The following is a 27,691-nucleotide window of genomic DNA, read 5'->3' on the forward strand; positions in this document are numbered from 1 at the left end:
GCATTCAAATATAGCACCTTTGGCTCTGCATGCAGGTAAGATTCAGAAAATCAAGTTGGTGTAGGATCCCAAAAGAGGGATTTGTAGGATGCCTATGAGATGCCTTCAGTCCTGTATTCATCTCCTTTTTTGATTTTGGCCCCCCGTTACATTTCAACTCATCCCACTGACTGCATTTTGCCCTAACATCTGCCTGCTCTTCCTCACAGTCTTACTACGCACTGCATCTACTTATATACCAACACTATTCTCAGCACTATCATCCCAGTACCTACCCCCCTGCCAAATTAGTTTAAACCCTCCCCAACACTCTAGCAAACCTGCCCGCAAGGATACTGGTTCCCCGTCAGGTTCAATTTTTTTTTGTACTAATCATATCTTCCTCAGAAGAGATCTCAATGATCCGGAAATATGAAACCCTCCCCCCTGCATCAATTCCCCAGCCTTGTATTCACCTGCCAAATCATCCTAATCTTACCCTCAAGGCTGTTCTTGAGGGGCATAGATAGGGCGAAACCAAACAGTCTTTTTGCCAAGGTTGGTGAATTAAGAAACAGAGGTTGAAGCAGATACTTTAATAATATTTAAAAGACACTTGGACAGGTACATGAATAGGAGTGTGCCAGAGGGTGGCGAATCTGTGGAATCCCTTGTCACTGAGGGCTGTGGAGGACTAGTCATTGGGTATATTTAAGGCAGAGATTTCTAAGTTCTTGATTAGTTTTGAGGGGGAAAAGGGTACAAGGGTTATAAGAGGAGAGAGATTTAGCTTTTTCCATCCAGAAGGTAATCCATAAATGAAACAGCTATCAGGGGAAGTGGTTAACAGGCACATTTACAATATTTAAAAGGCACTTGGACAGGTATATGGATAGAAAAGGCTTAGAGGTATATATGGACCAAGCGTAAGCAATGGACTAGCTTAGATGGACACCTCGGCTGGCATAGATCAGTTGGGCTGAAGGGCATGCTTCCGTGCTGCTCGAGTCTGAGAGGATATTCCAGCTCGTTTCCTTGGTTCACCTGGGACAGTATCAGAAGATAGAACTGTGTTGGATTTGCAGACTTCAAGTGTTTTTATTTACGGATCAGTACAGTAACAGGCCCTTCTGGCCCAACAAGCCCATCCCACCGAATTACACCCACATCACCAATTAACCTACTAACCCGTACATCTTTGGAATGTAGGAGGAAACTAGAGCAACCAGAGGAAACCCATACGTTTATGGGAAGAATGCACAAACTCCCGGGTGCTGCTTTACATCCTCCTTTAAGAGCAGCATCGGTGTTGCAGGAGGGCCAGATGTACGGGGAGCCGCAGGCAGCCGTGGATGAGAGCACTTACAGGATCGGTTTGACTGGTCCTGAAAACAGGTGGGAGTCTCCCGGTGTCTGCCTCCTCCTGGGGTGCTGCACGTGCCTCCTGCAGAGCTGAGCTACGATGGAAGGCCCGGCCATGGTTAGCCTGGGGGTTTAATGAAGAAAAGTAGGTTAGTGACTGGATACTTGCCCATCTGGGCAAGTATACTTGCACCCCTGCAGCCCAGAGACAGTTAACTGCAGACAGTGAGTTTCATTTCTGGAGTTACAACTAGCCATGGCAAAAGTGCCCACAGGAATTGTTAGATTGCATTAACAATCCATTCACTTCACCAAGATGGAGTTAGGATGTTACTTTGAGGTTCTATAAGCTGTTGAGAGACAAAAATTTATATTATTGTATGCAGCTTTGGATACCTACCTATGGGAAAGATACTAATAAGTCAAAGAGTGTAGAGAAAATTTACAAGAGTGTTGTCAGGACTTGAGGACCCAAGTTATAGGGAAAGATTGTGTAGTCAGGACTTTATTTACTGGAGCACAGGGAAATGATAGGAGATCTTATGGGTAGACAAAATTATGAGGGGTATAAATAGGGTGAATGCAAGCAGGCTTTTTCCACTGAAGTTGGGTGAGACAAGAACTAGAGGTCATTGGTGAAGGATGAAATATTTAAAGGGAATCTGAAGGGAGCGTTTACACCTAGAGGGTGGTGTGAGTGTGGAACAAGCTGCCAGTGAAAGTGGCGGATGTGAGTTCAATTGTAAGGTTTGGATAGGTATGAGAGATGTCGAGAACTATAGTAAGTGAGACTCGGCAGACCAGATTGGCACAAGCTAGATGGATCAAAGGGCCTGTTTCTGTGCTGTAGTGTTCTATGACTCTATGAGTCATTTAATAATCTGTTGAATAAATGAATGCATTCAGATTTATTTATCACATCAAAACATACAGTGAAATATGTTGCTTGTGTCACGAATGTACTGGGTGGGGGCAGCCTGCCAGTGTTGCCCTGCTTTCTGCACCAACATAGCTTGCCCACAACTTACCAACCTGTAAAGCACCCGGAAGAAACCGATGCAGTCATAGGGAGAATGTATAAATTCCCTACAGACAGCAGAGGGAATCATACCCTGATATCATTGATCGCTGACGCGAACTGCTATGTCACTGTGCTGCCCCACTAACAATCCTAACGTTTAGCATCTCTGGGCTTGACTTGGGAGTTCAGAAAGATTTGGTGGAGGGATTTCCATTAGGAGACAGTCTAGAATCCGAGGGACAGCCTCAGAATAAAGGGGCGTTCCTTTAGAACAGATATGAGGAGTGTGTCAGAGGGTGGTGAATCTGTGGAATTCGTTGCAACAGAGGGCTGTAGAGGACTAATCATTAGGTACATTTAAGGCAGAGATTTCTAGGTTCTTGATGAGTATGGGGGTTATGAGGAGAAGGTGGGAATATGGAGTTGAAAAGAAATCAGCCGCAATTGAATAGCAGACTTGATGGGACAAACAGCCCAATTCTGCTTATATATCTTTTGGTTTAACAGTTAATTTCAAGCTGACACTTGTGCTTTTTACTGTAACGCACAACAATGCTCATGACCACTCAGTAGAGGGCAGCATACCTCAGCATTTAGACCAGAGGATAGAAGCTCTTGTCAACGTCCAACATCAGAAATACAGTGGAGATTCTCAAAGCATTTTTGTTTGTTCACTGCTTGTGGGTGACAGGAACAAAGCCAGCATTTATTGTTTATCTCTTGTTGCATTGAATTTAAGTGGTAGTTTATACTCAGCTAGTTTTGTGGAGATGGTGTTGAGGTCTCATAGGCTGCTGCTGCAAAAAAGCAAATTTCATAACATGAAATGTTATGATAAACCTGATTCTGACTAGGGTCTGTATTGTGGACTGAGGGTGGGAAGATGGCAGGGAGAGGGGTAATCCTGGTTGGGTAAAGGGGAAAGGAGGGGGAGGGAGTGGCACCTTCCTTCAGGTGCTTATTAAACCTTTCACCTCTAACCTTAAAACTAAAACTTTTTTTTAAAACCACAGAGTGGTGGAGTGGTGAATGTGTGGAACTCAGGCTGGTTGAAGAGGCAGACACGTTAGGGATTTTTAGAAGACTCTTAAGATAGGCACATAGACGAAAGAAAAAAAGAGGGTTATGTGGGAGGGAAAGATAAATTCTTAGAATTGGTTAAAAGCACAACATTGTGGGCTTTTTTTTTAGCGTCACACCAGACAGTCAGCCATGCGTGGTGTCAGGATTGGTCTCCTTTCAGATTAACCAGGTCACGATATGAACGTTCCTGACTTGACCCTTTATTTTTTTTTAGCGAGGCTGAGTGTCTAGCTCGATGCTCAACCCGGCACGGATGGAAAGCGTGCTCGGGGGGGGGGGGTGACCCAACCTGGATTCAAACTCGGGAGCCTTCACTCCGGAGTCTGCCGCTGATGCCATTGCGCCACCAGCCGGGTATCGTGGGCTGAAAGGCCTGTATGTGCTGTACTGTCCTATGTTCTGTGAGAGACGTTAGTGAGGCAAGTATTGTGGTTGATTTTGGTCATCACGTTATTAAAATGGAAAACCCACAGAAAAGACTTACAAGGATGTTGCAAGTACACGGATGGGAGTTGAGGGATATGGGTGTAAAACAGGTACTAGTTTTGATAAGCATCCTGGTGAGCACGGATGAGGGCCGAAGGTTCTGTTTCCATGCTATATGACTCTCCCAGCGCACAGTCTGCTCTCCAACCTTGTGACCTCACCACTGACAAACTCCCCCAGTTTCTGTGCCCGAAGCTGCATTAAATTCTGAAACCCAGTAGCCTTAGCTTGATTGCAAGGAAGAATCTGACAACTCCTGTACACAGGGATGTAAAGCACTAAGGTACTTATTCCCTTCTCCCTCCTGATTTCTGAAGTGCGAGAGAATTCTGGTGAGCATCTGAGGGTATTAGCTATTTCCTCTCCTGACAAACAACTGACTGAGTATGCAAGGCTGGAACTGAAACCAGGCACTATGACCGTTTCTGGAGAGACAACTGAACAGCAAACATGTCAAACCCTGTACTAAGGCTTGATTAAACTGCACGGGGAGCACTTTGCACAGTTTTGGTCTCCATATGTCTTTGTTGGACCCCACAGGGAGTACTACACAATGCTCTGGTCTCCTTCACGCACATCTAGATGCACAGACATCACCAAACAGTTCTAATCTTACTGTATCTTGGTGAGAACATTAACAGTTGTTTTCTATATTTCTTGGTCAGGCCACTGGGAGCACTGTGCAGAGTTTCTCTGACTACCAAAAGCACTATGCACAGCTCTGATCTTCCTAAACTTGTAAATACCAAAGGGAGTTCTGTGGACATTCCTGGTCGCCCTATGTCTTATTAAAACCACACTGGGAGCACTGTCCACAGCTCTGGTCTCCTTGTGCCTTCATCGGACCCTGGGAAGAACTTCTCCACAGTTCAAATCTTCAGTCAGGGATGTGGGGTGGGCATGGGAATGGGTGCAAAAAGTGTTTTTCTGGGCTACTGGAGATGGGAGGCTGTAGCTCGTTGCAAAGATTTTGAAGTAGTTGGGGCTCTGCTGTCTAGAATTGCCATTAGAGATCTTCTGCATCAGACCTTGCAAAAAAAGATGGCTTGTGTTGTTGGAGGTCAATCATCCCAGTCCTAGGAAATCCTCGATCCAACTACCTTCAGTTACTTCATTAATAACTTTCCTTCTGATTAAACAGCTAAAAATGGGATGTGAATATGTACAATGCTCTGAATCATCTGCAACTTCTTTGCAAATGGTGCAGTCAGATCCTGCATACAGCAACACAACATTCAGGTACAGTATAGGGTCAGTAGTAAGATGCCATGACAAAATGTACAAAAAGGCTTAACTACTGAAAAAGCAACACCTCTACTCATCAACGCAAACAACAGGAATTCTGCAGATGCTGGAAATTGAAGCAACACACATAAAAGTTGCTGGTGAACGCAGCAGGCCAGGCAGCATCACTAGGAAGAGGTGTAGTCGACGTTTCAGGCCGAGGTCCTGACGAAGGGTCTCGGCCTAAAACGTCGACTGCACCTCTTCCTAGAGATGTTGCCTGGCCTGCTGCGTTCACCAGCAACTTTTATGTGTGTTACCTCTACTCATCAGTTCACCATCCAGGAAATACCTCCTTCTTGTTACCACCACTCAGGAGGAGCTACAAGAGCCTGAAGACCCACACTCAATGATTTTGGAATGGTTTATTCTGCTCCACCATCAGATTTCCGAATAGTCCATGACATTATGTCACAATTTCTATTTATTTATGTAATTTTTAGAATTTTATGCCTTTGCACTATGCAGCTGCTGTGAAATAACAGATTTTGCATCTTATCTCAGTGGTGATAAACCTGATTCTGATCTTGAATCTGGGGTGGGGCACGTTAACCAGAAAGTCCGCAGGACCAGCCACATAAATACTGTGGCTACAACAGAAGTTTCCTTGTCATGCCGCATAGTTGATATCTATGTAGTGGTGGTATAGTGGGTCAATGGGTGGAGGTGTAGAGCAGCCTGATGGCTCAGGGAATGTAACTGCTTTTGAGTCTAGTGGTCCTAGTGTGGATGCTATGTAGCCTCCTCCCTGATGGGAGTGGGACAAACAATCCATGAGTAGGGTGGGTGAGATCCTTCATGATACTGCTGGCCTTTTTCCGAGTCCTTTCTGTACTAGTGTCCTTGGTGGCAGACGCAGTGGTGCCAGTGATGCGCTGGGCAGTTTTAACTACCCATTGCAGAGTCCTCCTGTCTGCTGCATTCCTCTCCACAGACGCTGCCCGACCCGCTGAATTCCTCCAGAAGTCTGTGTGCGTTGCTCAAGATTTCCTGCGTCTGCAGAAACTGTGCCCCTGATAACCCACAGCCTTTCTGGCATCTACAAACCTTAAGAGAAGACTCACAAGCCTGACCTCTGTCAAGGACAGTGATCGTAGGGGATTATCACCTCCTGTAGGTACTCTTCCTTGCTGCACACCACCCTGCCTTGGGTGAATATGTCCAGTCCTTCACCGTCACTGGATCTAACCCTGGAACTCATTACCCATTAGACTTATCATCAGTGGAAAGAACTACAATAAATCAAATAATAGGATTGCCATCAGCTTCACAAGAGCCATTGGAGGTGGGCAATAAATGTTCATCTATACCCAGGTCCCAAGAAATTAATAAGAGCAAAATTATAAAACCATGAGGCACAGGAGCAGAATTAGGCTATTCGGCCCTTCGAATCTGCCACACCATTCCATCATGGCTGACTTATACAGGGCATACAAAATTATGCATGGTTCAATGCCAATCTCTCCCTGAAATCCACCTTATTACGTAATGGAACTTCAGGTATCCACTCACACCTAAAAACATCTACCAGTCTCAGATATAAAAACGTATCCCTTTCCCTCTGATCAATTCTCCTTTGCATGTCTGCCTGGTGAGGTGTTTCTGCTTGCCATTGAGCATAGGGATGTTTTAAAATGCAGAAATGTATTTACCCAGGGAGTTAGGACCAGGTGGAACTCCCTTCTACAGGCAGACACAAGAGACAGGTGGAATCTGGCGCAAGGAACAATCTGCTCAATAAACTCAACAGGTCAAATGGCGCCTGTGTGGGGCTGGGGGAGGGATTGACAACATTTTGGGCTGACAATCCACGGTCCAGGATTTTGACCAGAAACACCAATAATTCCTTCACCACCACACCACTTCTGATTGCTGGCTGACCCTCTGAGTTCCTCCAAATTGTTTCTTGCTACTAAAGGGAATGGTGGAAGTTAAAAAGTCACATTCAAGTTCATTGCACACATACGTGTGCACAGGAGCAATGCAAAACTTACTTGCAGTGACATCACAGGCAGCGCACATCAGATTCATAACATTCACAAGATCATAAACTGAACAAGATATTTTACAAGAAAGAGCACCATTAGAACAAAAAATAGACATAAGTCACAGGAGTAGAATTAAGCCATTTAGCCTATTGAATCTGCTCCGCTATCAGATCATGGCTGAATTATCCTCCTTCTTAACCCCACTCTCCTGCCTTCTCCCCATAAATACTGCAAGGTGATCAGTGTTGCTCTGCTGATTAGGGGTTGTGCAGGTTGATTGAAGAACAGAATGGTTAGCAGGAGAGATGGGTTTGGTCAGGGTGGAAAACTTGATTAAAATGCACAAGGAAAGTTGGCTGATGGTGGAAAAAATAGAGAAAGAGTTTTTTTTTGTGGGGTGAGAGAAGAGAAGTGGGAGGAAAAACAACCAGAAGCGGTGACAACTTATACTAAGTCACAGAACTTACCAGTCGGCAGAACCTGGCGATCGCTGGCAAGCTCTTCACTGACATTCCTGTGAGGGAATAGGAAGGGATTTTATTAGCTTTATCAGAATCAGGTTTAATATCACTGGCATACAGTATGCTGTGAAAGTTTTTGTCTTGTGATGGCAGTACATTGCAATATGTATGAATAAACACTATAACTTATAGTAAGTATATACAAAAAAGAAAACTAAAATAGATAATGCAAAAAGAGTGGGAAAACAAAATACTGTGGTGGCGTTCAGTTATGCACAGAATGGCCTTGTACATCTAAGAAATCTCCAAACTCCTTAGCCTGGCATTCAACACCTTCCTTTGCAACTGGAAGCTTGACTTCCTGACCACGAGACACTAGGTTAAGTGAGCTAGGGCTTTTCTCGTTGGAGCAAAGGAAGGCTTGATTTTGGCATACAAGATAATAAGAGGCACAGACTGAATGGACAGCCAACACCTTTTTTCCAGGTTGGAAATGGCTAACATGAGGGTGCATAATTTTAAGGTGATTGGAGGAAAGTATAGGTGGAGAGTATCAGAGGTGTGTTGTGTTTTTTTAAAAACACAGAGTGGTGGATGCGTGGGGCACCATGTCAGGGGTGGTGGTAGAGGCAAAACATTACCGACATTTTTTAATCTCTTAGATAGGTACATGGATGATAGAGAAACCAAGGGGTGTGCAGGAGGGAAGCTTTAGATTGATCTTAGAGTAGGTTAAAAGGTCGGCACAATATTGTGAGCTGAAGGAACTGCACGGTGCTGTAGTGTTTTATGTTCTGTCAGTAGGGAACACCAACAAGTTGGCAGTGGGGAGAGGTCATTCACCTGCTTTCTGTGTGGGAAGGGATTCACTCACTCATTCCACCTGATGACGCACAAGCGAGTTTACTTCAAGGAGAAGCCCTTGACTTGCTCCATGTGTGGAAGGGGATTTTCCTAGTCACCCCACCTCAAGAATTTGCACTGGGACCAAGCTATTCACCTGCTCTGAGCTTGGGAAGAGATTCATTCATTCATCCTATCCACAGAAAGACTAGCAACTTCATTCTGGGATGAGACCATTTATTTGCTCCATCTGAGGGAAGGACTATGTCATCCATCCCACCCACTAAAACACCAGCAAGTTCATATTGGGGTGGGTGGGGAACAGTTCACATAACTCCATGGTGCATTTAACTACCACAATTTGCAAATCCAGTTGCAAGTTCATTGACCATTGGCATCAGATTCTGCAGTTATTGATGCTGTTCATCACACCTGGAACTAAACCTTGGTCACTGGGCACTGGAGGGGTTTGTTCTGATCATGTTAGCCTTTAATTGGACTGGAGCTTAATACTGTGGATCTGTGATAAATAAATCAGTTCTTTTAAAAAAAAACCAGGGGGTGGAATAGAGAGCCTAGTAACACTGTGTCAATGTCAACAACCTTTCCCTCAGTGTCAGCAAAAGTGCTCTGCAGATGCTGGAGATCCAAGCAACACACACAAAATGTTGGAGGAACTCAGCAGGCCAAGCAGCATCTATGGAAAAGAGCTAGCAGTCAACGTTTCAGGCCGAAATCCAGTCATGATGAAGGGTCTCGGTCCGAAACGTTGACTGCTCACTCTTTTCCATAGACACTAACTGGTCAGCTGGGTTTCTCCAGCAGTTTGTGTGTGTTGGACACTGACTTCAGAAAGGGGTGTAGTGCACATGCTCCTGTCCACATCAACAGTGTTAGGATTCCTAGATGCAAACATCACCGATAGCCTTTCCTGGTCTAACCACACAGGCCAGAAAGTTCACCAACACCCCTAGATCCCCGTACACTCATAACTGTGAGGCCAGATCTCTACTCGAAGTCCATCTACAAGGTCACAGATGATTCCACCGTAGTGGGCCGCATCTCAAATAATGGTGAGTCGGCAACCAGAAAGGAGGTAGAGAGCTTAGTGACACGGTGTCATGACAACAATATTTCCCTCAGTGTTCTCAAACCAATGAGCTGGTCATTGATTTCAGAAAGGGGGTGGTACATGTGATCCTGTCTACTCAATGGTGCTGAGGTAGACAGGTTTGGGATTTTCAAATTCCTAGGTGCAAACATCACCCAGGTCCAACCATGTAGACACCATTGCCAAGAAAGTTCACCAACACTTCGACTTCCTCAGGTGGTTAAAATAAATTTGGCATGTTCACATTGACTCTTATGAACTTTTATTAAAGCACCATAGACAACATCCCATTTGGATGAATCATGCAACTGCTCTGCCCGACACTGCAAGAAACTACAGAGAGTTACGGACTCAGCTCAGTACCAACGCCCGCCCGTGGACTCTGTCTCAACAGACACTACCCAACCCGACGCGGCTCAGGAATCTGGAGCAACAAATAATTGTTGGAAGAACTCAGCGGGTGAAGCAGTATTTGTGGAAGAAAGGGCATATCGATGGTTCAGGTGAAAGCTGCGCACAGTGCAAACACTCCCCAGAAATAAAATAAATCTCCAACACCTCTGCAGCGTCTCTGTGTTATTTATGCTCTAAAGCGCACAAGGTTAGACTTAGTAACCTTCGTAACCTTAAGGGCCAGGTCGAACAGTTTTGATGCAGGCATTCAATAATAGATACTGCTTGATGTACTGAGTCCTCTCCGCTCACCCCACACCCTCTCTCCCGGGAATAACGACCAATCCCCTCTTGTCTTTTTCCTCGGTGTATAGCGACTGATCCCCTCTCGCCCCTCTTTCCCAGCGAATAGTGACCGATTCTCTCTCGCCTCTTGTCCCAGTGCACAGCGATTGATTCCCTCTCGGCCTTCTTTCCCAGAGTACAGTGACCGATTCCCTCTCGCTTCTCTCTCCCAGTGTATAGCGATCGGTCCCTCTCGCCCTCCTCCCTCTGAAAATAACGACAGCCTCTCTCACCTTTACTGCACTGGATATAATGATCCACGCTCCCGTTACACGCCCCTCGCAGCGGGGGCCACCATCTTGCCTGCCGCCAAATACTTCCGGTAAGGTCAACAGGTCACAGCAGGGCCCTAAATAATTTAATAATAACCATTTGTTGAAAAAGGTAACTGGAGGGATAAATTGTTCAAATACATTCTCTCGTAATTGAGTAAATTTGAAATAACACAACTTTTGAGATGCTGAGATTCCTCCCTCAAAGGTGGGGGGGGGGGCGTTTCCAGCTCACAAATAGGGTCAGTTTTGTCAGAAGACGAATATCTGCTTACAGTTTTCTTTTATTCGAAAACGGGAGTCATTTGCGCCCGTGTTGCGGTCAAAAGGAAGCTTTTTCTACCTGGTTTCTTAACGTTTTTCTTCCCGTTGCTATGGCAAATCTGCTGGTTGCCAGGCACGATTCCCAACTATAAGGCTGATGGATTCAGGGTGCCTTTAGACTAAAACCCCACCTGAACATTTCCACCACATAGACATATTTTAACAGGTCCTTGTGTGAAAGGGTTTATATTTCCAACTCAATACAGATTGAAACCTGCCCCCCTCCCTTCACCTCAACGAAAGGCATGCCGGGAAATTTAAACCCTTGTTAAAACTAAAGGCGAATTATCAGCTCAGGTGCCACCCGTACTGAAGTTGCACGCCGACCACAAAGCATCCGTATTGCAAACTTGCAGGTGCAAAATAACCTAGATGGGAAACCTTAAAAGTTTTTTTTTCGTACGTCTTAGGAGGTTTAATGAACACCTTCTCTCCTCTGCTGGTCACCAGCAGCTACCCCCCCTCGCATTGCATTCTGGGTTGGAAATCACGACCTTGGAATAAATTAAAACAATCCCCTTTAGACTTAAAACAATAGCAATAGACTCTCCACCTTTCTTATTCCCCCCCCCTCCTTTCTCTCTTCACCCCCCTCCCTTTGTAAAGACGGTAAGAATAAAATGAACGAAGCCGCACTTCGGACCGAGCTCCCGAGCCAAACGGTTGCCGGCGCAAGGGGGTGTGGGTAAGGGGTAATTTTTTTTTCCGAAAAACGAAAAGATGAGAGAAAAATATTTTAGTTTTGAGTTTATGGCCTGATCTCGGTGTTCTGTTGAGATTTGTTTACCGGTGGGGCGGTGGTTGTGGATTTAGGGGACGGCGTGGTGTTTCGGGTCGGGCGGCTGCAGCGCCCTCCCTGTTGGGTCGGCGCGGCGGCCATTTTGTGTTTATCTCTCCATGGCGCACTTTGGGCGCTTGGTGTCATCTTTATAAAGAAAGAATTCAATTAAAAGGGAGCAAAAGAGCGAGGAGAGAGCACAAATAATAACAATTTCCCCCACTCCTCTCCGCCACTGCCACCAGCAAAACAAGCGGTCTGGGTGTATATGTGCGCGTTTGGGTGTGTATATATGTGTGTGAGAGAGGGGGAGAAAGAGACCGAGAATGCGTTCCCGAGGCTTATAAAAAGGAAGAAGGATTCGCTTTTCTTCGTGTGCCATGGCGGGCTGTTGGATGAATCATGTGTGAGAGGGAGAGCAAACATTTTCCGATCAGGTAAGTGAGTGGTGGGGGTGGTGGTGTCTGTGTCAGCAATATGGTGGTGGGAGGGGGAGGTAGTGGTTAAATGTCTTGTAATCTGCGGGCTTTAAGTGTGGCGTTTTTTTTGCTTGTGTGGCGAGCACAGGTCTTTGAAATAATCGCGATGGGTTAAAAATGTCTCGTGTTTGTTGTGTTTTCTGAGTGTGTGTATATGTTTGGGGGTTGGGGAGGTGGCCGTGAAAGATTAATGCGGTTTCCTATGCTCTACCTTTATTTTATAATTTTTACTCATTTGGTTTCCAGAAAATTGAAATTCTTGTGTACATTCCTAGCCTCTTGCAGTTTGTGCTGCTCTATTCTTGTTATTGCAATCTTTCCTCTTTCTCTCCCTCCCCCTCACTTTTTTATGTGAATTCCTTTTCTTCTGTACTTGGAAAATCTTTGGTGCAGGTAATTTTCTCACCATTCTGACCTCGTTAAACCGATTTAGCACAAATTTTACCTCTTTCCCAGGTTTGTTGTCTCTTTTGTATCATTTGACAGACTTGATTAACAATATTGTGTAAATCACTGTATAGACCTGTCACTCTTTTAGTAGTACCTTCCTTCTAAAACTTGTTGATTCTTTATTTTTGTACGTAGCTTGACAGACTTTTAAATCTGTCAGTATGTTCATGTGTGTTTATAACTGAAAGTGATATCCTAAATGGGGTTCATCACATTAGTGGTCATGAACAAAACCATGGCATTTTCAGTGCATGTATATGATAAATTTGAAGTCCGATTCTTTGCACTTATAAAATGCTGGAGGAACTCAGCAGGTCAGGCAGCATCTATGGAAGTGACTAAACAGACAACATACAGACGGATACCCATCATAAGTAGTTTTTGTTTTTAAGTTAATGTCAAGTTTAACTAACTTAGTACAAGAAAAAATGGGTAAGGATGTTTCTAGTGCTATGGTTAAATTATATCTGTCTTAAGGTTATGTTTTGAAGTCTGAAATGATTTGATGTAATGTCAGCTAAAGTGAAGTATTGCTGTGCATTTTTGCCATCCCTTCAAAAGGATGCAGACCCAGTTGTTGATAGATACATCCTTGTTCTACTGAGGGCTGCTTTAAAATCTTTACCTTAAAACGATCTTCAAATTAAATTGTAGCTGGTGTTCTTCCCGAACCCAAATTTTCAGACGCACTTATTAGCAACAAAGAACCTACTTTACTAAAAGTGAAAGGCTCTTGTTGAAACCTTTGTTTTGTTCTTCTCTTGAGGCTAATATGTGCAATAGTTTGAAACAGATGACCCCACATACCCTGATCCTCTTCAAAAGTAGTCAGGAATCTTGCTGACAGGCTGTGCAGTGAAGTACTTGCAAGGTGGTTGAAGCTACCTGGTTGAAGTTTGAATTTAAAATTGGACTTGCCAGTGTAGTAAAATCAATATTCAGACCTCAAGATCATGGCCCGGTATTGTTATTACAAGTGTGTCAATTTCCAAAAAAAACACAAATGACATTGAGTCAGATGGGAAAGTATGTTTGAGCACATCTCTATTTAGGATATATTATATTCATGATAGAGGCCTTTTTTGTGTTTTGCTGTCAAGAATGTTTCCAAACCAGCAAACACCTGTTTACTTTGTATTGCATCAACATAGCGCTTTTAGTGCTTATTAACTTGAACTCCACTCTTCCCAGGAAAAGTTGATATGGGATGTTTGGGCACATGGGAACTGTAATTGGGTTGACGAATAATGAGTATCACTTTTGAGGTTGTGGTAATTAAATAATGAGATGGTTTTGGCTTGTGTTTTCAGCACCTATTGAGTTTCTGTGGTACTTAATTTTTAAGTTCTTCGTGAGCCCTTCACCCCTAATGCAGTATAGGCCACCAACAGCAGCTTACCAGAGTCTTCTGTCCTGGGCCAGTCTTTCAGGTTGTCCCCAGGTGTAGCACCTCATTGAAGATAATTCCTCTCCCTAGGATGAGATCGTTGGAGTTTCTGCAACTCTGGGTTTCATGTGATAGGGTTACGAGTCTCTTGTTCAAACCTCCTCCTTTCATAGCTGGACTGGGGATCGTCCCTGGCCAAATTAAATAGTTAGGTTAATAGCCATGTGCCTGGAATAAGTTTGAATCCCTTCACAGCAAATAGAAAATTTTAAATTCAAAGGGGCATGGTAGCGTAATGGTTAGCACAACACTTTACAGTACAGGTGACTTGGGTTCAATTCCTGCTGTAGCTTGTAAGGTGTTTGTGCGTTCACCCTGTGACCACATGGGCTTCCTCCCACATTCCCAAGACCTACTGGTTGGTTGGTCAATTGGTCATTGTAAATTGTTCTGTGATTAGGCCAGGATTAAATTGGAAGATTGATGGGTGGTGTGGCTCAAAAGGCTGGAAGGGCCTACTCCATGTTGTATGTCAATAAATAAGCAAATTAATTTGGAATAAAATTCTTTTGTAGATAACTGATTAAGTAATTGCACTTGATGATATCTCCATAAGGGCAACACAGAACAGTTAGAGTCCCATAGAGTCAAACTGAAATAAACAAGTTCAAGTTTATTGTCGTTCAACTGTATTCTGCCAAATGAAACAATGTTCCTCCAGCTCAAGGTGCACAACACAATATATATAACTCAGGCACAACACATAAGGTAATATTATCATAAATTATATTCCAGATGATTGTCATTTTGCATAAGGTGCATTTACAACACAAGTCAAAGAGTAAACAGAATAATGCTACTGGTGTTTCATAAGCAATGAGGCCTGGAGATACTGGCAGGGAGTTGAATAGTCTCACGCCCTTGGTAAGAAGCTGTTTTCTATCCTAACGGTTCTTGTATTAATGCTAAGCTGCCTCCCACCTGATTGGGGGGAGGGTGTCAAAGAGATAGTAGGACAGATGGGATAATCTCTTTGACCCCTCTCCCCCCAATACCACCATCAGGTGGGAGATACCACAATACATGCGTGCTGTGTTAAAGTTGTAGGTAAAATAATGGAGTGTTAATTTAACTTCAGTTGGCTGCATGCTGCCATTCAAAAAGAAGTATTTTCTGATAGAAAGTTGGCATAAGGCAGTAGGAAAAATGTTTGTTTTTCAGGTTGGCAGATGGTAAATAGTAGTGTACCCCAGGAATCACTGCTGTGGGCCTCTTTTGTTTTAAAGTATGGGATTAATGATTTGAGTGTAATTGACGACTGGTTGAAATTTCCAAATTTGTGCATGACTGATAGTGAAGGTGGTAGGTGTAGACTCCAGGGAGATGTAGCTGGCTGGATGGATAGATGGCAGATGAAATTTAATATACAAATTTGAAGTGATGCACTGTGGCAAAAAGGTTAAGGGGAGATGATATTGACTAGGTACGTGAAAGTGGGAGGGTATATTGAGGGAGTGACCAGCAAGAAAATGGTGTTTTTGGATTTTATAAATCAAAACCAAATACAAAAGAAGGGAAATTATTTCGAACCTGTGCAAAATCCTTGTAGACTACAGCTGGACTACTGTATCTAGTTCTGCTCGTCATACTCGAGGAAGATCGCAAAGTCCTTTGAGTGACTTAGGAGCAGAATTACGCCACTTTGCCCTCAAGTCCCCTCCTCCATTTCATCATGGCTGATTTATTTTACCCCTCAACCCCATTCTCCTGCCTTCTCCCTGTAACCTTTGATACCTGTACTAATCAAGAACCAATCACCCACTGCTTTAAATATACCCAATGAATGGACTGAGAAAGATTAATCAGTAGGATTACTGATTAATGGATGAGGGATTTTGGTTATGGAATCAGAGTGGAAAAGCTGGACTTGCCCTTGGAGAGAAAGATTTTGAGAGGATGTTTGATAAAAGTGTTCAGTGCTGCAGCTGGTTCTAATAGTATGATGAAGGGGAATTGTTCCCATTCAACAACTAGTTCATAGTTCAACAACTAGTGCTCACAAAAAGTAAAAGGTAGGGGAAAAAATGCCTCATACAGTGTTGTGATTGAGAATTTGCTGACTGTTAGAGTGGTAGAAGTGGATTGATCATTTCCTTCAAAAAGGAAATTGGAGTAGTATTTAATTTGTAGAGTACTGAGGGAAAGAGAGGAGAAATGGGACTGCTGATGTTGCTCTCTGGATTAATTGAATGGTAATTTCCTTAACACTAACAGTTCTGAGGTAAGCACAAGCCACTGAATTGTTGTGAAAATCCAAACCAGGAGTGAGAATTTTACATTGTTACAAGCTAGTTTGGCTTGTAAGAAATCATTCTGGTTGCTTCCTAACTACCCCCTAATAGGCTTTCAGGGCAATAGCACAGCAATAATCAGCCATGTGCATACGAATTATAACTTGTCTATGTCTAAATTAGTTCACTGTAACATCCTGTTCACTGTAACCTGTTTAATCTTAAGTGAGTTCACAGGGCATATCACCTGCTGCGTCCTTGTGGTGGAAGACTTGTAGGTCAGATTACATGAATTTGAATTTGTCAGCAATGACAACACCTCATTACCAATTGAAAATGAAATGATGTACTCTTAATCTTAAAATATTGCAGTAAAATATTATGTGAGATCGTGGACAACTAGTTGTGTACAACACCCAATATTCCCTGGTGGGAGATTTATTCAAAACTTTAAAATGTAAAATTAGCACCAAATTTAATTGCTTTCTGCTTTCTTTAAACACAGTATTTGGAGGGCAATGTGTCCTGTTTATCTTTTTGATACTTGGGGTTAGAGGACTGTGTATGTTGATGGGCGAGAGGGAGAGATGGGTCTTGTTTGCTGCTGTTGTTTTGCTGCTTGTGTTCTGTGACATCCTGCTGAGCATTGTGCGGCATGCTATGTTAGCACCAGAATACGTGGCAACACTTCCATTCAGCCCCCAGCACACCCTTGGGCATGTTGGTTGTTAACACCATTTTACTGTGTGTTTGATGCACCTGCGATAAATAAAATCTAATCTGGAAGACTTATTTTGTCCCAATTAAACTGCTTCCCAAATTAGCTGAAGTTTCACAAATAGTTAAAAAGGTATTTGAGAAGACAAATTGAGTAACAAATTATGATTTAAATGAAATGCAGAGTGAATGTGAGCACTACCAATACTACCACAGTACTATAAAACTGTATTAGTTCCTAACAATTATCGACAGAGGATTTTGCCCGGTGTATGCTGCCGTGTTCTTTTGATTGACTGAAAATGAACAAAATTGGAACAGACACGTAATGCAGATAATGGACTGCCTTACAATGCTTTTGATGATTACATCCTCCTGATCTTCATTTTCATTGTAACATTTTAGATGATTATTGATACCTTCAAATTCTTCAGATGTTATTGAACTTGTTGAAGTATTGAAATCAATTAATTTTCACTCTTGGCCATTTCTGGCATCTCCAAGGCTGAATGCTTGAAATGGGAGTGAGCTAAACAGTTCACATTTGTCTTAATGCTTATTTTTTTTGCCAACTTTCATTGACAAAAATCACACTGCTTTTGAACACAAGCATATGCAACTGACACTATTTTAAAAGTTGTCTGCTCTAAGCGTGTTATAGTGTTTAACAACCACGGAAGTGCTCACCACTGATGCTACTTAGAAACTGTTTGGCAACAGTCGCCTGTCCTAACTTAAGGCTGATTTATACTTGTGCGTCAAATGGACGCCGTAACCTACACAAGTGGCCTACGCGTGTTGTGAGCATTTATACTTGTGCGTCGGTGTGTCTGCATCGCTCTGCAATTCGGGCACGTTGCGCATGCGCACACACCTGCAGTCGCAAGGCTTCATGGTCATGGTAGTTTTTCTTGGGGTAAACAAGTTTAAAGCGAGCGTCTTTTTTCGTAAAAGTGAAATGTGTCCTCCATAATTTCGGAGGTCTGTAAAGCTTTATGGAAAGCATTGCAGCCAGAGTTCCTTCCCTGCCCTTCAGTCGCCCAATGGGAAGCTATTGCAGCGTAGGAGGAAATACGATGCTACCAAGCGGACCAATCACAGTTGTTGCAGTCTGTGTTGCTGCGACGCATAGTTACATTTTGGGAGAGGTGCACGTCAGGCTACGGCGTAGGGATCTGCGTAGGGTTCGTGGCGACGCCATACCTTCGGCGTCGAGTTGACACACAAGTATAAATCGGCCATTTAAAATCAGCCTTAAATGGCATGGTGTCACAAATAAGCGACGGGAATCCCAGATAATTTCTCAGTTAGTTTTTGTTCTTTAAGAGTTGTCCCAAATAAGCACCTGCCCCGATGACCCAATTAACCAGAATCTACTATATGTTAGAAAAATGCACTATTTAACGATTAAGTTTTGTATAAGAATATGAAACAAAAATACATAATCATCTTGATAATCATTGAGGTTTGTTGCTGTGTGTACCATATCAAACCTTTGAATGCAAACTTTGATCTCCGTAGTTTATTCAAACTTTTGTACTGATTTTATTCAAACTTTTTATAACTGTCATCATTTTCTTTCTTTCCCTGGACAAATTATCCTGCTTTTGTTGGGAGAGGTTTTTATAGTTTGTTTCTTTTGATCTTTGATAGTTAGCTTCCCCAGTCTTCCTTTTTTGTGCAATGGATGATCTGTGTGCATCACAATCCACCACTGCCAACTTGTTGGCTGACATGATTTTGTCAATAACGATTGTGACCTTGAGCTGTAAATATGCTGAAAATGTGGTCTGTCTCGCTGAATCCTGGTGGATGTAAACATTTCCCGTGTTCTATGCCATGACACTTCCCTCAATTCTCATGACCAAAAAAAAGCACATGAACTGGGTATTCATTTGTTTACTTGTTGTGGGACCTTGCTCAATTCAGATTAGCTACTATATTTGCGGTTGTGATTACATGTTCTTTGTAATTGATTACTTATGACGTGTTTAGCCTCATTGGTGCTTTTTTTAAAATCTCACGCCAATGAGGCTGAACAACATCATGGAACCTGCTTCCTGCAACTGCTTTTTTTGAGAGGCTGCACTCCTAAGTAGAGTTTTGCTGGGTGATTATCTGGATATGCCACATACGAGGGATGGATACTCTGTGTTTGTAGTCTGCTGAGCAATATTGCAACCAGATGCCATGTGATGGACATATAATTTTCTGGTTTGTGGTTGGGATTCTTTTCTTCCTAAGCCCATCACCCCTACTCGGGCAGAGGCCACCAGCAGCAGCTCACCAGAGATCTCTGACCTGGGTCATTCTTTCAGGTTGTTCCCAGCTCTGGGTTGTCCTCAAAGATTCTTCCTCTACCAGGGGTGAAGTCTTTGGAGCTTCTGTTGGTCTGTGTGTGTGTGTGTAGCTCAGGGAATTTAATGGGATGGAGTTGTTAGCCCCATGCCCAACCCTCCTCATCTAATAGCCAGGTTTTGGACTGTCCACAGCAGAGTTTTATGGTTGGGATAGCAGTGGGAAAATAATTAAGTCAGTTATTAATTCCATTAAAATTAAAGTTTTTTTTTTACTTCCTTCTAAAGACGTCCTCGTACATAGTTTATCTCTGGGCAAAAGTGAGTTCTTGAAGGGTCAGTTTTGCACATACAAGGAACAGATTAATGGAAGAATAGAAATATCTGAAGCAGACTTTTTTGTCAGATGGGAAGATGGATAAAAATTTCCACTTGTAGAAGGAGTTGATTGGGATCTGAAGCTTCATTGTAATGTTGATATGTGTTGGTGTTGCATTTCACTCCAACCTTTCATAAAAGTTCCTCTTGTAATAGGAACTTGTCTTCAGTGATTGGCCCTCTGGGACCTGAACCTTACAATCTTGTTTCATTGGATGTGATGGTAAGGCAGATAGGACAGTAAACGGCTCCAGCTCTCTATTCTGGGCTGTATGAAATGCGAGCTTGATGTTTGACTAGCTGAGATCAAGTTGAACTGGTTTCTGCCTGGATGGTTTATCATAGAACACTACAGCACAGAAACTGGCCCTTTGACCCATCTAGACCATACCAAACTATTATTCTGCCTAGTCTATTTAAACTGCACCCGGACTGTAGCCCTCCGTACCAGTCCCACCCATGCACTTCAAACTTAAATGTTAGAATTGACCTTGCATCCACCACTTCCACTGGCAGCTGATTCCACACTCACCACCCTCTGAGTGAAAGGTTTCCCTCAGGTTCCCATTAAACATTTCACCCTTAACCCATGACCTTCAGTTTTATTCTCATCCAACCTCAGAGGAAAAAGCCTGCTTGCATTTACCCTATCTATATTCCTCATAACTTTGTATAACTTGTCAAAATCTCCCCTTATTCTCCTATGCTCCGGGGAGTAATGTCCTTGCCTGTTCAATCTTTCCTTTTAACTTAGATCCTCAAGTCCTGGCAACATCCTGTAAATTTTCACAGCACTTTTTTTAATCTTACTGATATCTTTCCCATAGGTAGGTGACCAGAACTGCACACAATACTCCAAATTAGACTTTACCAAACTCCTCTACAGTTTCAACATAACGTGCATTTGGGTCAAATAGAAGGTAATTTTACAATCTTACTTGGTCAAGAAATATTCTTCAGACCCACTAAGGCCTTTCAACCATAATGCCTTTATCCAAAGATGTTCCCTATAATAATAAATGAATTAGTTATGTAATTATTCAAAAGCAGAGATGCCTTAATCTACCTTGATGTAGGAGGAGGACAGCGACTAGAGGTAGTGCAGAGTAAAAGACCAATGTTTTTGAATTGTAAGGGTTTGTCATATATGAGGTGAGCTAAGGGACAGCAGAACAAATAAGAAATCTCTCAGATTTGCCAGCCCAGCAAAACAGGCCATGAGTCATTAGGATGTATTTCATGGATAAAAGATGGATAAAAGGTGGTTAACATGGGAGGGTACTGCTTGTGATGTTACTTAAAAAGTACCTTGCCAGTAGAGTGGATGATGGGAGCATACCAAAGAAGAAACTTGAAACGTAGAAAATCTACAGCACAGTACAGGGGCCTACAATGCTGGCTGAACATGTACTTACTTTAGAAATTACCTAGAGTTACCCATAGCCCTCTATTTTTCTAAGCTCCATGTACCTGTCCAGGAGACTCTTAAAAGACCCTATGGTATCTGCCTCCACCACTGTTGCCGGCAGCTCATTCCACACACTCACCACTCTCTGCATAAAAAAAACTTACCCCTGACATCAGCAGGACAATGAAGCAGAACAATATTGCATGAGTGTCTGGGGGTGGGGTGGGGGGGAGAGTTGTGGAGGTGGGATGTAAAGTGAACCTTCTAGAAGGTTTTAAGGTGCATCTTAAAGAAATTAGAGGGGTGGTGATATTGAATGGCAGCATTCGATGGTAGGGTGATCAAGCTTGACCATGGTCGTGTCTAGCATCTTGATGGGAAGTTGTAGGGCTGAAGGAAGTTAGCTATAGACAGTCAAGGGCAAGATTCAAATTCATTTATTTGTCACATGTACAGTGAACTGCATTGTTTGCGTTAACAACCAACATGTCATAAGGATGTGCTGGGCACAGCCTGCAAGTTTCACCATACATGTCCACTATGTTCAGCAGAACAAAACAAGCCCCTTTTCCTCACACTCACACACCCAGGCCAACAGACTAGCAGATTGTAATAGAGTTTCAAAATAAGCAACAATTTTAAAATTTGAGATATTAATTACTTAACTAGATGCTAAAATTAGTCAATAGGCCTAGGGTGTAGGGGAACACAATCGTGTGAGTTCAGACACAGGTAGTAGAATGAGGAGGACAGCCAGGAGTGCGTTACTTAAGCCCATCACCCCTACTGGGGCATAGGCCACTGACAGCAGCTCACTGGAGTCCTCTGTGGGCCAGTCTTAACATGTTGTCTCCACTGTAGCCCATCCTCAAAGATTCTTCCTTTCCCGGGGGATGAGCCTTTGGAGCTTCTGTAGCTCTGGATTTTTACGGGATAGGGTTGCTAGCCCCCATGCTTAACAGGAGTGCATTGGGATAGAGAAATCAAAAGGACAGATGTATTTGTGGCAGAAATGTAATTGATTTCTATAGAAGTCCCAGTGCATTGGCTTGGGATTGTGAAGATGTGTGGTATGAGACTTGGGTTGTGGTCAGACTCAATAATACGAAGATTGATAATGTGCAACAGCTGAAAGTGGAATAGAGGTGAACTGTGATTTTAATGTCGGAACTGGCACAAATACCTGAATAGTTTACTGCTGCTTTAGTACTCACACTGGTGCCCCAGTTGAATTAATTGGTTTAATAATGTTGGTAAAGATTAATGTGATGGCTAACGATTCGGTTAAGATCGTTGATTTGTCACATTCGGCAGAAAGGTATTGCAGAATCATTCACAACAACTAAGAAGAGAGGTGCTGAGTAGAACTAGTCACTGTCCAAGACAGAAGGAAAGCTATAGCAGTGCCTTCATATGTGTATAAGATGATGAGGGGCATTGATTGTGTGGATAGCCAGAAGCTTTTTTCCCCAGGGCTGAAATGGCTAACACGAGGGAGCATAGTTTTAAGGTGCTTGGTAGTTGGTACAAGGGGGATGTCAGAGGTAAGTTTTTTTTTACACAGTGGTGGGTGTGTGGAATGCACTGCAGCGACGGTGGTAGAGATGGATTTAATAGACCCTTAGGTAGCTACATGGAGCTTAGAAAAATAGAGGGCTATGCAGCAGGGAAATTCTGGGCAGTTTCTAGAGTAGGTTACATGGTTGGCACAACATTATGGGCCAAAGGGCCTGTAATGTGCTGTAGATTTCTATGTTTTTCATTACAAAATCCAGGACTGTTTCTATATCCTTATTGTGGACGTCTATGTCACTCTCAACTTGGACTCAACAGCCACTTTCGAAGGCATAACAAAAATACTACCTAAATGTAATTATTGTTGTCGGATGTAGCAGACAGCCAATCAGATCAATCATGAGAGTATGTGACGCTAAGGACTGACGCTAAAGATACTGATTTCAATCTTTACAATGTTTATTTGGAGTGATGTATATTCATCTAGTACTGTATATCGGATAGTTGGAGAATAGTGGATGTGTTAAATGTGTAGAGCTGGATGATACCAGCATACTTGCAGAAATGGGGCATTACAGGTGTCATTGGGAGGCTTAAAAATGAGTATAGTCACGTGTATTTGAGAGGATATCAGATGAACTGAATTTCATTGAAGAAAGCTCCTTGGAGTGTACGGACTCAGTGATTGAATTTGATCCCTGCACACCCAATTTCCGAATTGCTACTGTGGAGAATAAATAAAATGCGAGGATAAAATTGTTCTGCAATTGCTGCTTCATTTTTGTGGTGGCAGAGATGTGGAAGCAGCTTGTTCGTTACAAGATACTTCAGCAGACATTCATACACGGCTACCATACCATGCCTTTATCAAGCTTGTATGTATGTGTTGAATGTGGCTTAGAAGTCTTGGTGATGATTAGATAGATACTTTATTGATCCCAAGGGTAAGTAGCACTACAGGTGCCCAGATATACAAATATTAGAAGGAAGTAAGGAAGAATTTTAAAAAAAAACGTTACCTCAAACAATCTAACAGGAGGGGGTCTTCACTTCCCTAGCTATAGGTTAACTCATTATGGAGCCTAATGGCTAAGGGTAAGAATGACCTCATAGCACTCCTTGGAGCATCACAGTTGTTTTGGTCTGTTACTAAAAGTGGCATGCAGAGGGTGAGAAACATTGTCCAGAATTGCTAGGATTTTTTTTCTAGGGTCTACCACAGCCTCCAGTGTGTCCAGTTTGACTCCTATAAAAGAGCCAGCCTTTCTAATCAGTTTATTGAGCCTGTGGTGATGCCATTGCCCCAGCACACCACTGCGTAGAAGATTGTACTGGTGACAACAGACTGGGAGAACAAGTGAAGAAGAGGTATGACTGGAGGGAGTGAAAATACATAATGTTATCTAAAACCATTACCTGCTGTTTATTTCAATATACAAAGCTCATCTAAATATTCAGAGAGGGTGTGGTGTCTGGTTTACATAAATTGTAATTAGGGGTCAGCAGAATGGAACTATACTTGTCTATATTTGCAGGGGCTATATATACTCTCGTCTACATTCTTACTTGGTCAAAGTAAATTTATTAACAAAGTATGGGTATGTCACAATGTACAATCCTGAGATTCATTTTGTTGTAGGCATTTACAGGAAAATAAAGAAGTACTATAGAACTTATAACTACACACTAAGGCTACGTCCACATTAGACCGGATAATTTTGAAAACGCTGGTTTCGAGTAAAAACGACAGGTGTCCACACTAGGCATTTTTCAAAATATCTCTGTCCACACTAAAACGGATATTTGGGCGAATCTACTCCTACTATGCATGTGCAGACACATCTACAGAAAACAAGCGAAGAGAAAATGGTATAATATTTACGTTTCCATGGCGGCGTTGTGCTATTTCCATTGATCAAAAGCTAGAGTACCAGCAACAACAGCGAAAGAAAGTTTTCAACAATGTCTTCGAGGAATACAAAGAAAACCTCCACTGGGAAAATCAGACTGGACTTCTTTGTTTAGACAGACAATGAAGTCGAGCTGTTTCTGTGAGTTACAAATGACTACAAAGTCAGCAAAGCAGTGGAGATGGTTAATTCCAAACAAGCTATTAACGTAGACAATAAAGTAAACAACACACGCATGAAGCCGTCCTGTACCCAAGATCAACAATTACAAAATGTTAAATGGTCAACTCGACGTAGACTTACCAACCCACATCAAACCCAAACCTATTAGGAGCAGAAGAGGGCACTCAACTCAATTTGAAATACTAACTACCAAGTCAGATATGTATAGCAATTCATTTTTCCCTCGCACAATGAAAGCATGGAATAATCTTAATCCTAACACAGTCACACAACCAAACCCAATTAAATTTAAGGCAGCTTTTCTTCAAAAATCTCCTCCTTAAGCCCACCCTCCGCCACCTCCAGTTTAAATTCCATGTGGAATATTTTGGAGGATCAAGAACCAAGAGAGTGGAATCTTCTGCCGCCAGACCTGCGCAGTATTTCTGACATTAATATTTTTAAAGATAGACTCAGTCAAATCAATTTAGGGGATCTAGTCAAAAAAGCTGATTTTACAATTAACTCTCACGCCGTTCGCACTGACTGCGCGTTATAACAGCCGTCCAGCAGTGCTTGCGCAGTACCCAGCAGAAGCAGAAAAAGCATTGTTGTGGTGTTGGCATGACATCATTTTTAAATCTCTCCGTTTACCCCGTCCACACTACAATGGAAACAATCGTTCTCAAATTTACACACTCTGAAGAGTGTTTTCAAAAATCTCCATTTTTGGGGGATGAAAATGCCGTTTCAGTATGGACGGAGGGTCAAAACGAAGAGAAAAAGCTTCATTTTCAAAATTATCTGGCGTAGTGTGGATGTAACCTGAGACTGACACACAACCAGTGTGCAAAAAGAAGACAAATTGTGCAATTTAAAAAAAAAGGTTAATACTGAGAACATGAGTTGTAGAGTCGACAGTGAGTCTGCCGATTGTGGACCAGTTCCGTTTGAGGTGAGTGAAATTATCCATAGTGTGTCAGGAGCTTAGTGGTTGTAGGCTGATAACTGTTCCTGAACCTGGTGGTGTGGAACTTAAGGCTGCTGTACCTCTTGCCCTATGCTAGTCACCAGCAGTGCTTCTCTCCCATGGCTACTTTCTGCTGATGTCACCCATAAACAAAGTCATTTTCCAAATGCAGTCTTGCATCACAATTTCGACTTCTCTACTGTAGATAAACTGTCATGTACCAGATGATGCAAAATTTCCAGCTCAATGTTGTTGAGAGTTGAAGCCATTATCCTTGGATATCTTTTGCCAGGTGTATTGGTTTAACCAGATGGGTTCTTCATGGTCATGTAGCAAACCTTGTAAGCGGTGAGGGAATAATTGATTTGGAAAATTCTGTTGCATCTGCCTTATTTGATTGACAACATATAAAAGCACTGCAGTCTGGATGAATTTGTCTCTTAACATATTGTTTATTTACTCTGAAGAAAATTACCTCAATGCAAATTTGTTGAAACTTACCAACGAAAGAGCTGGATTCCTCTTGGATTTAATCAAGGCTCCGTATGATTTTGATAATTGCTGGCTCATCCGTTTGTTACACAGTCAAATGGTATTGCAAGTTGGAGGCAATTGGGATGCATCATGGTAATTGGAGGTATACTTCTCTTTGCATTAATTGCGAAAGTCCAGATGCAGTGTATTGTACTCTTAAAACAAAAGAACTTTGTGGAGAGGAGGACAGCAAATAGTGGGTGCGGGGTTTTTTTTAATAAATTTCTTTTGGAATAAACTTTGAATCCTTTGTATAGTCCTTTGTACTGTAACCATCTTAAGTTTGATTGTTCAAAAAAAATTTATTTTTAAGGTGACATGCCTTGGGCAAGTTTTCTTTAAAAAGTTGGCTTTCTGTGCAGTTGTCACCCAAATTGCAAAGGAACACTTGTGACGTTTGTGTCTGAAGAAACTTCAGTCAATCAGCTTTTGTTACCTTAATAACGCTTGTAAACATTTGTGTTGGGATGGAGTGAAAGCAAACAACAAAACAAGACCAGTAAGGATTTTTGTAACTGCACTCCATTTCATGATATGAAGCTGCATGCTAGTTATGTCTGTCTACATCTATTTATATGTTTTGATGCATTTTTCATGGTAATTTAAGTTTGTTCATGAAGGCTTCTTGGGAATGTACAAAATTGCTGTTTCAAATGATTTGAGGGGAGAGAGAGCCTCCTTTAGGTACAGAAACAATAGAGGAAGTTCATTTTTATGTTTTATTTTAATATCTTTGTCTTTTCCAACAGGAGTCCTCAGATTCACCTCTGGAACCTGTGGTTCCACAGGTAATTAGTTGCTGAACTGATTTAAAGTTGCTTGGATAAATATAACCCTAATGATTGAATACAAGCATCACTATGATTAACATAACTTTTGATAAATAGTCACTGAAACTGTACTGGTTTTGAGAGATTTTCTAGCCTGCTGAATAATGTGCTGCAGTGGGTCCTGCTAATTGGATGTGGAGCTAGCTAACCAGTTAGCTCCACTTCCAATTGTCGTAGTTACACACACGCACAAACACACTGCATGGAGGTGGTCTCTTGATTTAAATTGAACAAAATTTTCTTTCCAGTCTTGGCATTGTTTCAAAAACTTAAGGTTAAGTTGAAAACATTTAAGCAAAACTGGAAGGCTTGAATTATTAGAAGAGATTGGATAGGCTGGAACTATTTGCCCTGGAATGAAGGAGGCTTAGGGGTGAACTTAGGGGTTTATTAAATTATTGGTGGCTTAGATACGGTGGATGGTCACGGACTTTTTTTGTAGGGCAGTGCAATCTACATTTGGAAAATGTATGTTTAAGGAAAGGGTTGCAAGATTTAAAGGGCAAATTTTCTAGAAAGAGTGTATTGGCTTGTATGGAATCATTTTTTTAAAAAGCATCCGTTAGTCTTGTGAGTCCATGGATTTGTGCTTTGGAAGGTTTCCAGGGTGCAGGCCTGGGCAAGCTTGTATGG

The 27,691-nt window shown here is 42.4% G+C and overlaps 2 protein-coding genes across 6 annotated transcripts in view; one reads left to right on the forward strand and one right to left on the reverse strand.

Moving 5' to 3' along the window:
* Positions 1 to 11,635, reverse strand: part of dap3 (death associated protein 3) — a 37,725-nt gene extending 26,090 nt beyond the window's left edge. For 2 of the 4 annotated variants that reach the window (XM_072282457.1, XM_072282426.1), the window contains exons 1-4: positions 11,589 to 11,635; positions 10,590 to 10,705; positions 7,671 to 7,717; positions 1,346 to 1,465 (exon numbers count right to left, since the gene is read on the reverse strand). In XM_072282457.1, the coding sequence (XP_072138558.1) occupies positions 1,346 to 1,465; positions 7,671 to 7,715 (165 nt within the window). In that variant the 5' untranslated portion in view covers positions 7,716 to 7,717; positions 10,590 to 10,705; positions 11,589 to 11,635. Of the gene's footprint in view, positions 1 to 1,345; positions 1,466 to 7,670; positions 7,718 to 10,589; positions 10,706 to 10,971; positions 11,069 to 11,355; positions 11,372 to 11,588 lie in introns of those variants that run through there. The other 2 variants (XM_072282437.1, XM_072282448.1) reach the window with 2 other exon arrangements.
* The window catches only part of ash1l (ash1 (absent, small, or homeotic)-like (Drosophila)), a 408,509-nt gene continuing 392,438 nt past the window's right edge, over positions 11,621 to 27,691 (forward strand). Inside the window, exon 1 of one of the 2 annotated variants that reach the window (XM_072282409.1) lies at positions 11,621 to 11,637. The gene's annotated coding sequence lies outside the window, so the exon portion shown is untranslated. Of the gene's footprint in view, positions 11,638 to 11,826; positions 12,168 to 27,691 lie in introns of those variants that run through there. The other variant, XM_072282400.1, reaches the window with a different exon arrangement.

This window comes from Mobula birostris, chromosome 2 (genome assembly GCF_030028105.1).
Source record: "Mobula birostris isolate sMobBir1 chromosome 2, sMobBir1.hap1, whole genome shotgun sequence".
Classification (NCBI taxonomy): domain Eukaryota; kingdom Metazoa; phylum Chordata; class Chondrichthyes; order Myliobatiformes; family Myliobatidae; genus Mobula; species Mobula birostris.